General features: G+C 40.1%; 2 protein-coding genes across 8 annotated transcripts in view; one reads left to right on the forward strand and one right to left on the reverse strand.

The window, feature by feature from the left end:
* The window catches only part of LOC109623365 (low-density lipoprotein receptor-related protein 1), an 880,389-nt gene that overhangs the window by 636,795 nt on the left and 229,329 nt on the right, over positions 1-14,265 (reverse strand). The window lies entirely within an intron of this gene.
* LOC109623329 (uncharacterized) lies at positions 1,153-9,401 on the forward strand. Its single transcript, XM_062842829.1, is given in 6 exon segments — positions 1,153-1,617; positions 1,710-1,918; positions 5,973-6,851; positions 6,911-7,170; positions 7,949-8,736; positions 8,739-9,401. Coding segments are annotated over 6 exon segments (2,478 nt in total). The 5' UTR covers positions 1,153-1,310; the 3' UTR covers positions 8,774-9,401.

The following is a 14,265-nucleotide window of genomic DNA, read 5'->3' on the forward strand; positions in this document are numbered from 1 at the left end:
AATAATATTTATAAATACTTAAGTATGCACTACGCTAAGTTGAGAACTCGGTGGCACCCTTCCTGGGTCCGGACTCGATCACACAACATAGAGGAATCACGCCGGAGTTGTAATCCTGTAGATTATAAGAATATATTAAGAGTATATGTGTACTGTATAAAGTATAAAAATTTCAATATTTACCATGAAAATATTTAAAATATGTTGTCTTATAAAACACCAGCACACTAAACAGAGAATTTATTCCACCAAAATAACTTGTTCAATCATGCTCCAAAGACCGTGGATCTAAATTTTAGAAATAAGGAAACTTAACTAAATGTACGCATTGAAATACTAAAAACTAGTTTACTAATGCGTAGTTTTTAGTTTTATGTATGCATAAATTTAGTTTAGTAATCAAATGAATAAAAAATAGTCATTTTATGACTTTCTTATTTTCTGAGTGTACCTCATTGCCCCAAACCAGGCCCCCGACACGGCCTATATCAATGCATTGGAATCATGGTAGACAGGATGTCCTGGGCGCTAGTAAATAGCGCCCACTGTCAAATGCGAAAACATCAACAATTTTTTGTTTAACGCTTATTTTGGTTTGTTGATCAATTTTTGGAATCATTTTTTCCACCTCTTACGATCACAAAACACTTCAAACTCGCTTGATTATTAATGTACGGTAAGAGGAGCATGCGATTAGTTGAATAAAGCAACCCAACAAACACGCATTGTGAATGTACTTTTCGTGTGTGGTTCACAACATTAAACAAAAGCTGCGTTTGTTGATTACACGCTCGTTTCAATTTGCACAAATATGAGTATAAAGCAGTTAGATGTTGGCTACGATAAATTTCATTGACGCCAGGGGCCTGCCCCAAACTCCCCCAGCTGACGTCGACGTCAAACAAAACTCGCGTGTGCGGTTGTGTTACAAGGAGAATACATTTTACTAAGGTGGCGCAGATAAACATTGCAAACCACTGGTTGTCTCTTCCATTCTTCTGGTGTTCTTATGGAACTGAAATAGTGACGTCACTATTTTAGTTGCATAAGAACACCAGAAGAGTGGAAGAGACAACCAGTGGTTTGCAATGTTTATCTGCGCCACCTTAGTAAAATGTATTCTCCTTGGTTGTGTTAGTGCGTTTGGATGCACTTTTGACGCTTTTGTTTACCTGTTTTCCCTGAATGACGGAAAACTGCCGAGCAAATTTTCTTCTCGCGCAAATTTTTAGTTTTTCCATAGTTTTAAGTGAATTAATTGATCAAAACCAAGTGCAAATCGGTGGCCAAGCTGTTTCGCTCTAGGTAGAATGTACTGTTGCATACGTAGCTGCCCGTCCAAGTACGGGAAGGCGTCCGTTTCCTTTCACCGGTTTCCGCAGCACAATGAAGACCGTCGCCAGCGGTGGATCGAAGCAGCGGCCCGGGGTGACGAAATCAACTACGATTACGCGGTGGTTTGCAGCCGGCATTTTGTCGGAAATCGTCCGGCACGGGCTGGGGACAGTCAGTCGGTCAGTTGGGTCCCGACCCTGCTGCTGGACAGGGACCTATCCGACGCGGATGCCACGGCTCGGCGTCAGTCCGCGGGTGCCGGCGGGGCGGTGGTGGATGGAGGTAAGTCATAGTGTTTTATTGATTGTATACCTAAATTATTCGAGATTTTTAAAGCTGAGCAAAGTCATATCGATTCTGTTTTCGCTTTTTAGGTGCCATCCAGGATGATGATGATTTAGACGTCAGCTGTGCCGTTCGCGGCTGCGGAATGACAAAGGAGGAAAATCCCTCGTTACTGTTCTTCCCCGTACCGCGAAATGACAGCGAACGGCGCAAGTGGCTGCTGCAGATTGGGATGCTAGATGGTACCAGCGAATCGAACACTAACAGTGTGTTGGCCGTTTGTGAACTGCATTTCGATGTAAGTTAATTTGAGTTTATCTTAAACAGATTCAACAATGCTTGGTTCCCTTTCTTTCCCTTCCAAGATTTTGTAATGGGTGACATCCATTATTAAGTCGCTTTTCAAAATGATCAGTTACTTGCGACAATTAAATGGACTGCCGGTTTTTAAATTTATTTAAATTTAAAATTTAATTTAGGTGTTTAAATTGGATCAAATTTGGTTCTTTAGGAGTATTGAGATTATTTCATAATCAGATTCTCCGTTTAAAAATTAGTCGAAATCCAAACTTTTGCGTTGAAGATGCTCACGTCAATATCGATGTTATATTTCAGGATCTTATCAAATTGTACAATCAGTTAAATGAAAAAAAATCTGCATGTCGTCGTTTACCTTGATACCCAAAAGCTATCAGAATCTGCATCTCGTCGTTTACCTTGATACCCAAAAGGTATCAGAATTCGACCCAATAGGTGTCCTTGTTCTTCAAAGTTTGGTCAACGAGCTTCGCTCAACAGTGGGATCTAAAGCTGCATGTCTCAGTTGCAAGTTCTGTCAATTTACCTGTTTGCTGTGTTTGGCTGTGTGAGGTTCTCTCTCGTTTGTCGTGTGAAGATCACTGCGTCCAGATTTGAGGTCTATTGTAATACCTATACCTTTTTGCTGTAAAACACGCAAGTTATCTCAGTAAAATGTATCACTTACATATCTTGGTATCGACAGACCTCAAGACCAACTATTTGTGATGAATAGAGATTCTTAGTTACAGTGTGTGATTCCCCCATTCTGGCGAGGCTAGCCTTATGAAGCCAATCACGTCCAGTTATAATATCCCTTTTGTTGAAACCTAATAGTTGTTGGGTTTTCTTGGGGTTTATCGTGACGAGCCTTGTGGAATGGCTAGTATGGGAAAGTGCATTCCAGTTTGATGTGATTTGATTTTACCGACCATGTATTTGTTCAGTTCCATTTTTACAGAGCATTTCGAGATCCTACCGAAGGGCTCTAGGCCAATGAACCTTTCATAACCTTCGGATCCATTTCTGGCTAGCTCATCAGCAATCTCGTTTTCCTCCTCCCGGATGTCCTGGGATTCAATACAGATAGACTTGATTGCATATGAATAAGTTTTTCAAATCCAGAATGCATTCGCACACTAGGTTTGAGTTGCAAGTGTAGAAAGCGAATTGAGTTGCGCTTGGCTGTCATAGAAAACACATTTTTTTTTCTGCAAATCTATACTTGCTCCTCTGGCATAATAACACGCACTCTGATATTGTATTCTACCTGAAATACTGTGGGCCACTGCCCTATGTTAACAGAGATTTTTTATTTCTAGGGCCATAGATTCCGGGGCCTGTTAAATTATTCATTAGTGTGGGTCATCGGAACCGTTTTTTCAGATCAAAGCTTTTTTCGTTCCGTTTAGGGTCCAAAATATCTGTGCAAAATTTGAGCACGATCGGTTGCGTCTACACTTTGCGCATTGCGCATTTGTATGGGATTTTGTACGGGAAAACATACTTTTTTGCATTTTTGTCAAATTTTGTCTGAAACTTTTCAACCGATACTGTAAAATGATAGCCTAGGATGTTCTGAAAAACTTTGTTGAAGACCGCAAAGCGATCCGATGCTTGTGAAAATAGTTATAACCAACGTACCGCATGCATGTGTTTATGTTTTAACATGTAAAGGAATAACAATAGCAACAAAATCATGCTGTTTCGCCAAGCAATGCCAACACTATAACTTTTTTCATAAGCATCAGATCACTTCTCGGTCTTCGACAAAGTTTTTCAGGACACCCCAGGCTATGTTTTTACTTTATTGGTTACATGGTTTTAGAAAAATTCGAGCTTGTTATGACAGAAATGCAAAAAAAGTGTGTTTTTCCATGCAAAACCCCATACAAACTTTAAACGCGATGCGCAAAACGTAGACATAACCGATCGTTTCTCACTTATTTGGGTCCTGAAATGGGATCAAAACAGCTTTGATCTGAAGGGATACCATTGAATTTTTCATTTTTCCATATAAACGATGACCCACTCTATTATTCATTCTCGAACCATTTATGAATAAATTTATTGAGCTGCATATTTGAAACGCTGGGTCTACCTTCTTCCCATTCCTGACGGGAAGGAATGAACACACCTTAAGGTAAATCATAACTGACTACCGTTTCCACCCAGTCACTACAATATTCAATAGCGGTATTTATGACAAATTCTTTTAGTATACTGAGATGACTGAGGTCTTCCGATAGCAGTGTTTTTGTTCTTTTTAACCTTAGAGCACTTTATTCTATTTCCAGCTTTGTGAATTGATCTAATCGGGGCAGGTGAAGCATCTAGAGTCAAAGTGGGTATACTACGAACTGCACCAGTGATGGCTATACATCCGGTTAGATATTAACTTCACTTGAAAAAAACTAATAGTGTTTGGTTCAAGAAATGGGGTTTCAGTTAGATGAAAGAAATAATGAAAGATTTTAGTGGGATTTATACCTATGTAGTTGTTCCCTTTGACACCAGGAAAAAGTGAGATTGAGGGCATGCTCCATTCTTTCCACTGTGCCATCGATATCAAGAAATGCTATAAGAGCAACTCCTTTTTCATTAAGTGTTTTTACGAACTTTTGAACTACATACCGTATTTAGTGCTCAGATCGTAGATTTTCGACTATGATAAACGAATTGGATTTTTCACAAAGGCAATGCTCACATAAATTTGTGATTTATGTACTATCAAAGTACCTTTTCCATTTGAGTATCTTAAGTTTGGTTTTATCATTCTTTCCTGCGCCTTCGAAATGAAGACAGCCTGGACTTGACGCCAATCGTATATGTCCCAAAATCAGACTCATTCTGAAAATCCCTAATAAGGGGGAACCAATGTGTTCTCCTCTTTTTGAATTAACGAGCTCGCTGCACTCTACGGTGAACCCAACATCCTGAAAGTGGCTAAAGCTGGACAGATACGGTGTACAGGGCATGTTGCAAGAATGCCGGACAACAACCCTGAAAAGTTGGTGTTTGCGAACCATCCGGTTGGTACAAGAAGGCGTGGAGCGCAGAGAGCACGAGGTGGAGCGTGATCTGGCGAGCGTTGGGCGTGACCGACGTTGGAGAACTGCAGCTGCAAATCGAGTATTATGGCGGCAAATTGGGCCCATATAGCCGAGGCGGTAAACGCACGGGTATTCAGCATGACCATGCTGAGGGTGACGGGTTCGATTCCCGGTCGGTCCAGGATCTTTACGTAAAGGAAATTTCCTTGACTTCCTTGGGCATAGAGTATCTTCGTGCCTGCCACACGATATACACATGCAAAATGGTCATTGGCAGAGGAAGCTCTCAGTTAATAACTGTGGAAGTGCTCATAGAACACTAAGCTGAGAAGCAGGCTTTGTCCCAGTGAGGACGTTACGCCAAGAAGAAGAAGAAGAAGAAGGCGGCAAATTGTTGATTCAGTGTTATCATGAATTTGATGTTGAACTAAATAAATTAAATGAAATGATGTTTCTTCCGAACATTTGATATTCGAATATCAGGGATTTGCTCTTGTGGAGCTTGGAATTATTGTGGACAAGCGGGTGCCCTTAGGAAGTAAGTTGTGTTTACACTTCGACGTTCGCGAAGTAGTGACGCGACGACAGTTTTGCGCGCTTACTAGATTGCTTGATGTGAATTTGGCAGACCATGTGCTACTAACGTGCATTGGAAGTCTAGTCGATGAACAATGCAGATTCAGTACCACACAGCTCTCATCATCAATCATCTAACTCCACTTGGTAAAAGACGTCCTAAATGTTGAGCTTGGATAAGTAAACTACTTCATTAAGCTTCCACCGAAGGCATTTTTGCTATACCTCAGTCAATTCCTAACCAATTGTATTGAAATTTTGTACACAATACGTATGCCACTGCGTTCCAATTCCGTTTGACACAGTTCCAAATGACACAGTTAAAGATAAAAATATGCTAATGTTAATTTAGCCAAGCATCTATACAAAACTCCTTAGATAAAATACAGTAGGTACAACTATAACATACAATGCTCTTGATTTCAGCTTACAAAAGACTTACTGAACTACGACGACGTGATCTCTATGGGGAGAACTGCCATGCTGAAGGAACATGTCATGCCGAGCCGGAATGTCCCGGCCATATCGGGCCACAATCCGGTACACTACACTCACGAAATGCCTGACAATGATTCGATGACGATGAAGGAGGAAGAACCGGTAGCGGTGGACGACGATGACGAAGAATCTTTACTGGAGGAAATGGTGCCACGCAAATGCACTGAAGATAATCATCATTCAATGCCGGAATATCCATTGCACATGCAACCGAGTCCTATAGAGGAATTTGTGCAGATTTGCCGCTCATGTTTGAGTACGGATAGAACAAATCTGGTGTCCGCTTTCGACGATAGATTGGCGGACATATTTCTCCAGTTCACCAGTGTGAGCATTAACGAGAACGAAGGCATTTCCACCATGATTTGCGTAGACTGTAAATCGAGACTGCTAGAAATTCACTTTTTTCGTGATACTTGCGTCACGAACACACAAATTTTGTTCCATCGGTATCAGAAGTGCTACGGAACGGTACCGGGTGGTGGCGCGCATAGGGATCAGTCTCACCACGAATATGGCTATAATCCGCAAGTGATTCCCAGCGCTAGCCATTACAATCGCTACGATATGGGTGCCGACGATCCGGAAGATCTTTTGATGCCGCAGAAAGAAGAAATGGAAGTAGCTGTCCCAAAACCTAGCAGACCACGTGGCAGACCCCCGAAAAGACCTCCAACTCCGCCCAAACCCGTTGTTTCTCCAACGAAACTGAAAAAATCGCAGAAGATAGCAACTATGAAGAAGCGGTTTAAGTGCAAATTCTGTCGAAAGGAGTACAACTCCCGACCTGGATACGAAATGCATTTGGTGAGTGTTTCACAGTGATAGGGACCGACATTCAAACTAATCTTTTTCACTTTCTACAGGCTACTCACAAGTACCACCAGCAGAGTGATTTCACACAAGAGTGCAAGCGGTGTGACATTCTAACACGCAAAGGTGAAGTGCACCGGTGCTACACGGACATACTGTACTGTTATGTATGCGGCGAAAAGTACGGCAAGTGGGGTCACCTGAAGCTCCATCTGGCGAAGAAACACCGCATCAAAACCAAGCGACGGGAGCTGATGCAGAAACTGAAGGAAAGCGGCTACGTGGCCGGTGGCAGGGTTAATGCCCTGAAAGTGTGAGTATGTTTGTAGATTTTAAAAGAGTATGTCAGGCTATCTACTTCCAGGGTTCTTTCCAAACTTGTTTCCATTGGGTTTCCTGGTATTACTCCCAAAGTATCTCGTGGAGTTTTCCGGAGTTTCTATAGTATACTTTGTTTTCTCCAATTGAAATTTTCGTGGAATTTCTTCCAGGATCCATCCCGAGATCTCCACAAAAGTTTCTCCCAGATATTGAGGAATTTCTCCTAGAGTTTCGCCTTCTTTTTGGGACTTCCCAAGAAGATCTTTTCGGGATTTCTCCCATAGTTTCTACAGAAGTTATTCCTGGAATTTTTACTAGAGCTCCTCCTAGGATTTCTGGAGAAGTTTCTCCCGGGATTTCTACCGTAGTTCTACCGTTCAAGAAATTTTCGGAATTTCAGTTTGCTTTTCTCTAGAGCTTCTCCCCGGATTTGTACAGAAATTTCAGGCGGCATATTTCCCAAAGGTTCGCAGTTTTTTTCTTTTGAACTTTCATCTGTGATTTGTCTCAAAATTTCTCCCGGTTCTCTCAGAAGATTGCTTCCGATGTTGGTCCTGGGATGTCTCTCGGGGGTTTTTCGGATTTTTTCTTAAAGTTTTCTCCTGATTACGGTTCGAGATTTCTGCAGGAGGTAATGCTGATATTTCTCTTGAAATTCTTCCGTGATAAATTTTATGTTTTGGTCTGTTTCCTTGCTAGTTCAACTGTTTTCTTTTTATTGTATTTCTAGTATGCTCAAATCCTACTTTATTCTTTTTATTTCTAAACAGGCCTCCGTCATCGAGAGTTGCACAGGATGAGGAAGAATCAGAAGAGGAAGAAGACGAAGACTATGATCCTCCGAAGCAAGATGATCCGGTAAAATCGGACAGTTCTCGCAGTGCTACAAACTCTCCAACAACTGAACAACCACGCAAATGTAGCTTCTGTGGCGTGGGTTTCCTGTATAACTCAAGTCTGGATATGCACATGAAAACGCACAGCCCCATAGAGCTAACGCAATGCAATGAGTGCGACTCGAATTTCGATTCCTACCTGCAGCTGGAGCGCCACCACGATGAACACGATGATGAAAACCCCATGGCAGAAGAAATCATATGCAAACAATGTGGAAAACAGCTAACGCGCCAGCAAACGTTGATGCTGCATTTGCAGTACGTGCACAAGGATAAGAATGTGGTGCAGTGTAGCACGTGTCCCCAGCTGTGTGAAAACGCCCTTGAGCTGAGCAATCACGTTTGCCGTACCCAAAAGCGAAAACATGCTGGTGCTTCATCGTCCTCGACCGGTGTCTCCAACGGCGACTTTGTAATAATTAAACCGGAATCGATTCTCAAGGGGGCGTCCTCTTCCATGGCCATGAACGACGATTCCAACTCAACCCCGGTTGGGCTGGAAGGTTCCGACGGAGCCGATCCGTTGCTCGGCTTGGGCAACGAAGAGGTCATCGATCTCGACTCGGATGACGACGATGATTCCAGTCAGGAGAAAGGCAGTTACGATTGCACTATTTGCAATAAGCAGTTCCCCAAGGAGGACATTCTGGATCGCCACATGAAACTGCACCGTATGATGAACGCTGCCAGGGCCAATGAAGTTGGGCTGCGAAAGTAAGTGTGAATGTAATAGAGATGGGGATCCTTTTTCATCAACGGGCGGAATTGGATCGAAAGGTCAAAGACAAATCTACCAACATTTGAAAAGAGCTGAACATCCGTTGTAAACTTAAGTCTCTTAGCCAGGTGTTTTTCCACTTATTAACTTATACCTTTAAGGTTTATTCATCATGGAAAACAGCGTGCATTGATATCATTGATTAAATTGTGCATGAAAAAATGCTATTGAATGTTTTAAAAACGATGTTTTGTTTTCTCTAAAAATAAAAGTCAATTCCATCTATGTACCGCTAGTACGAGTTTCAGTAATTGTATGAAATTTTATCCAGGCTACACAGCAGAATTTATAGTTTACAATCGTTTTTTCACCTTTTCAAGTGTTTGTCTAGAATCGTTCTTTGAATAATTCAAATCTTTTCCCGATAATGAAAAAAAAAATCCCCATATTATATACAAATTGTGTATTGTTTCTGGAAAAACAAACTGACAGACGGTTCACGGAGAAAGTACTATACTATTGCACCCCTATCTTGGAGAATTTAGAACCCACTATTATATGTCAAATGCTATTCCATTATGTATTAGAGACTAATTCATTTTGCTTGTAGTTCCTTTTCCAGAGCTATGAATTGCCGCCGTGAAGTATCACAGCCCATCTAGGTAAGCCACACTTATTTTTTTTTAATTTGTTTGTGATTCGTATTTTTTTCTTTTAAACAATTGTGTAATTGAAATTACTTTATGTCGACTCGACTGATGACTAGTTGTACTAGTTGTTATCATACGGTCGTGTCACGCATATGAAATGTATTATAATTTTAATATTCTCGTATGATATGAATTTTAATTGTGTTTTGATGAAGCTGATATTTATAATACAAATTCAATGAACTCCTCGAAAATAAAAAAAAATGAATTACGATGGTAACAAATTTTTTGTGTAATTATCAATCATGATTTCCAACAACTTCATTCTATTCTTTCCACTTCTTCTTCTACGTTCCACACCTTGTGATTCTACGTTCCAAACTTGTCTTGCATTTTATACAATTTGGTGTTCTTTGAGAATTTCCACGCTTATTGACTGAAGAGACTGAAGAGAAAATTTCCCAACCGGAACGGGAAACGTCGTCTCCGGATTGGTCATCCAATGCCATATCTATCAAGAAACCACGCAGCAACATTCTTGGAGTTATTCTTGCTGAGACCGACCCACTATTTACAATTTCTTTTTAAACATATTTTAAGTGAGGATAAAAAATCTTGCTAGAAACCCTTGCTCAAATTGATGGACCCCTCGTCAGGGCTGAAATTCTCATCAAAGTGTAAAAACGCAGTGAGCCACTGGCCGCGCGCATTCAATACAAACGAATGTGCTGCGTACGGATGCCCATTCTCACGGATCTTTTGCTCTTTGAGGCGCAGTGCGTTTTTCCGCAGTGCGTAATGTATCTGTTTCACGCAAAGAGTAAAGGACGCATGATGCACGCATACTCATTGCGCAGTTGGCATGACAGAAATCACAGATAAACGAACGTAACACTGACGAAAATTTCTGCCTATATATCTCAGGATCCTGATAACTTACAGAGTTGGTGTTTTCGGCATAATTATTAGGCTGGTCAAGGACCTACTGGTAATGGGTAGTATGATTCGGAATTCTTCCATTAGGCGGCGCTAGTGATCGAACAAATATTATATTTCATATATCTCAGGACTCTGATCACTTAGGAAGATGGTGTCTTGGGCATTGTTGTTTGGTAGGACAAGGGCTTACAGTTCATGGACAATTTGTTTCGAAATTTTGCCACTAGGCGGCGCTAGTTACACATTTCCAATGTCATGCAAATGATTGATTTTTTTCATTAAGTATTCAACATGCTGTAATTTTGTTTTCTTTGAACATATTCAAGTCAAGTCAAATGTTCTACAAAGACCAATATGTTAGCCGTGAATGTGCAAAATTTCATTTCATTCGGTTCACTAAATTCTGAGATATAGCAGCTTAATGAAAAATACTCAAATATGAATCATTTAACTAGGCTCAGTGTACCAGTTATGGCTATAGTACCTCAAATTCGCCATAGTTGATTTTCAAACTTCAAAGATACAAATCAACAAGAAAAAAATCGTGAACAACACATCACGATTACAAAAGATGATTGCATTCATTCAAACTACACAATTTCCTCAAATTATGGTAGAAATAAATAATTTTCCTTAACTTTTCGGCCTCCTTGCACCCTATTTCGCCATAGTGTACCAGTTATGGCAAATCCCTTAAGGAATGCATGTAAATAGTGCGAAGTGGAACCCAAATTAACAAATGTATCCATAACTGGTACAGGGTTACTTACATTGGCACACGCCGTAATAAATACTAAAAGCAGTTTTGGCTCCGGTTTTATATTTTTCCTGTAAAGTTTGAAAACTAATCAATCATTTGACTTGTTGTTTACATTCGTCGGTCTTCTTCTTATTTTTGTAGAAATAGTTTTTCTTAGGTGGTGCGATAACTGGTACAGGCACCCTAGAATCGCTCTAACTTCATGAAAAATTATCCAATCAAGCCCAAATTTGTACCATTTAGAGCTAACTAATTGTGCAATAAACGATAAAAATTTGAGTATTTTTGGTGCACTTTATAAAAAGTTACAGATTGCTGAATATTTTTGCGATAAATAGTGAAAGTTGCATGCTTCTACTCATTTTTAACTAGCGTCACCTAGCGGTAGAATATTGAAACAATTGACCAATCAACGGAAAGGCCTTAACCAACCAAACAACATTGCCGAAGACACCATCTTTCTAAGTGATCAGAGTCCTGAGATATATGGAATATAAAATTTGCTTGATCGCTATCGCCACCTAGTGGAGGTATTTATAACCAAACGGCCTATCACTAGCAAGACCTTGACTATTCTAACAAATTTATCAAACACACTAACTATCTAAGTAATCATGTTGCTGAGATATACGGTATGAAATTTTCACAAGTGTCACATCTTGTTGTCTGTGACTTCTGTTATGTCAGAAATAAACAGACGTAATACTGACGAGTTTTTTATACCAAATATCTCATGATCGTGATAACTTCGAGAGTTGATGTCTTCGGAAAAATATTTGGCTGGTTAAAAACTTACCAATTATGATTCGTTTGATTAAAAATTCCTCCACTAGGCGGCGCTACAGAGCAAACAAAATTTATATTATAAATATTTCAGGATTCTGATCACTTAGAAAAATGGTGTCTTCGGCAATGTTGTTTGGTTAGTTAAGGCCTTTCAGTTGATTGGTAAATTGTTTCAATATTCTGCCAGTAGATGGCGCTAGTTATCAATTAGAAAAAGCATGCAACTTTCATTAATTTTGCGATTCAGCAAGCTGTAACTTTCTATAGAGTGCACCAAAAATTCTCAAATTTTTATCGCTTATTGCACAACTAGTTAGCTCTAAATGGTACAAATTTGGAGTTGATTGGATAATTTTACATGAAGTTAGAGCGATTCTAGTTAAATGATTCATATTTGAGTATTTTTTATTAATCTGCTATATCTCAGAGTTTATTGAACCGAATGAAATGAAATTTAGCACATTTATGGCTAACATATTGGTCTTTGTAAAACATTTGACTTGACTTGAATATGTAGAAAACAAAAATACAGCATGTTGAATACTTAATAAAAAAAAATCAATCATTTTCATGATCTTGCAAACGTGTAACTAGCGCCGCCTAGTGGCGGAGTTTCGAAACAAGTGGTCCATTTACTTTGAGCCCTTGACTTACCAAACAACATTGCCGAAGACACCAACTTTCTAAGTGATCAGTGTCCTGAGATATATGAAATATAAAATTTGTTTGACCTCTAGCACCACCTAGTGGTGGAATACTGAATCAAACGATCCATAACCTTTAGGCCCTTGATCAGCCTAACAACTTTACCGAAAACATCAATTCTCAAAGTAATCAGGATCTTGACAAATATAGGAAGCAAATTTCGACAGTGTTACGTCTGTTTGTCTCTGATTTCACTTCGTTTCGCCTCACTCATTGTCAATTTACTTTCACACTCTTTCACAGTGAGCAGAACAAATAACGCAGTGTGTAATGGCAAACTGCTCTCTGCGTGTGAGTTTGTTCACTGCGTTCTTTTTATTTCTCATTGCGTAGCCACCTGCTCTTTGCGCTTTGCCTTTAGAAACTGCGCATTGCGCGCAGTGAGTGAGGAAATGCCAGGCCTCTCGTTAGTTACTGCTAGAGCGTTAGTGATTGATCATAAATCAATGGATCATTGAAGCCGACTTTTCCGCTACTCACCGCATCCAAACAAAAGCGCCACCGTAAATGGACGGTAACACAGTGACAGCAGTCGAGTTACGTCAAACACACAAGGCTACGGTGGCGCTATCTGTTCATGTCATAGCGGTCGTTTTAGTTATTTTAGTGATCCATTCATTCAGGATTAATGAATAAGAATATGTTACAAATAAAAAAAATAGAACAGTAATGGCCCACGTTTTGTGCCATATCACAAACAAACAATAATGGAACCTTATAAATAAATGCTCTATTTTATTTTTCATTACGAAAAATAAATAGACCAATACAAATTCACATTTAAATATAACATCACGAATTCACACTTACAACACAAAACATAAAAGTGTCCGGTTATCCTCGAAGGAATAACTATTTACGATCACAAGATGACGAGGTTTCATTTATTGGTTTTGGTCCATGAATTAACTACATCGGCTGTTTTCCTTGTCTCCGCATCGACCAATGTGGCGCTAGCTTCTATGCGCGAAAAATCGCTAAAAGTAAATCGCAAAATTATTGTATGGCGAATACATTATTCGAATATTTACATTATTCGAAAAAATATTTGGTAGTGGTTGTGCATAATGGTGACTACTATTCTTCTTCTTCTGTATGGCTCTACGTTCTCACTGGAACTTGGCCTGCCTCTCTCCAACTTAGTGTTCTTTGAGCACTTCCACAGTTATTAATTGGAGGGCCTTGTCCGTGTAGCTGCCGGCTTAGAATAGCACTACGGACCACCTGTTCCGGGGGTAAAAGTCCTCCAAACAGGTAACCCCAATCCAAGGTGTCAGGCGACCCGTGCTGAGGGATGAATGGTTGAGGGGGTTTAAAACATGCCCGATCTTTAACGGAGCCCGTAGCGTGGGTAGATCACCTTCTTGGGTTGCGTTGCGGCGAAAGATCTACCAAACCAAACCCTAGTCCTAACTGCTTCCAACTATGGAACAGCCTATTTTAGTAATTAAAGGAAAAACTTTGGTCCTTATTATACATTTCACACCTTGGTAAAAGTGATAGGTCTCGGTTTGGTTCTGGCCGAGATGGATCTTGAACCAAGGAAAAAATGGATTAGTAATCCTAATCTTTAAATCGGTGCTCACTGGTTTGAGGCGGTAGGGACTAGGGTTCCGATGCATGGTCAATATCG

Source organism: Aedes albopictus, chromosome 3 (genome assembly GCF_035046485.1).
Source record: "Aedes albopictus strain Foshan chromosome 3, AalbF5, whole genome shotgun sequence".
Classification (NCBI taxonomy): domain Eukaryota; kingdom Metazoa; phylum Arthropoda; class Insecta; order Diptera; family Culicidae; genus Aedes; species Aedes albopictus.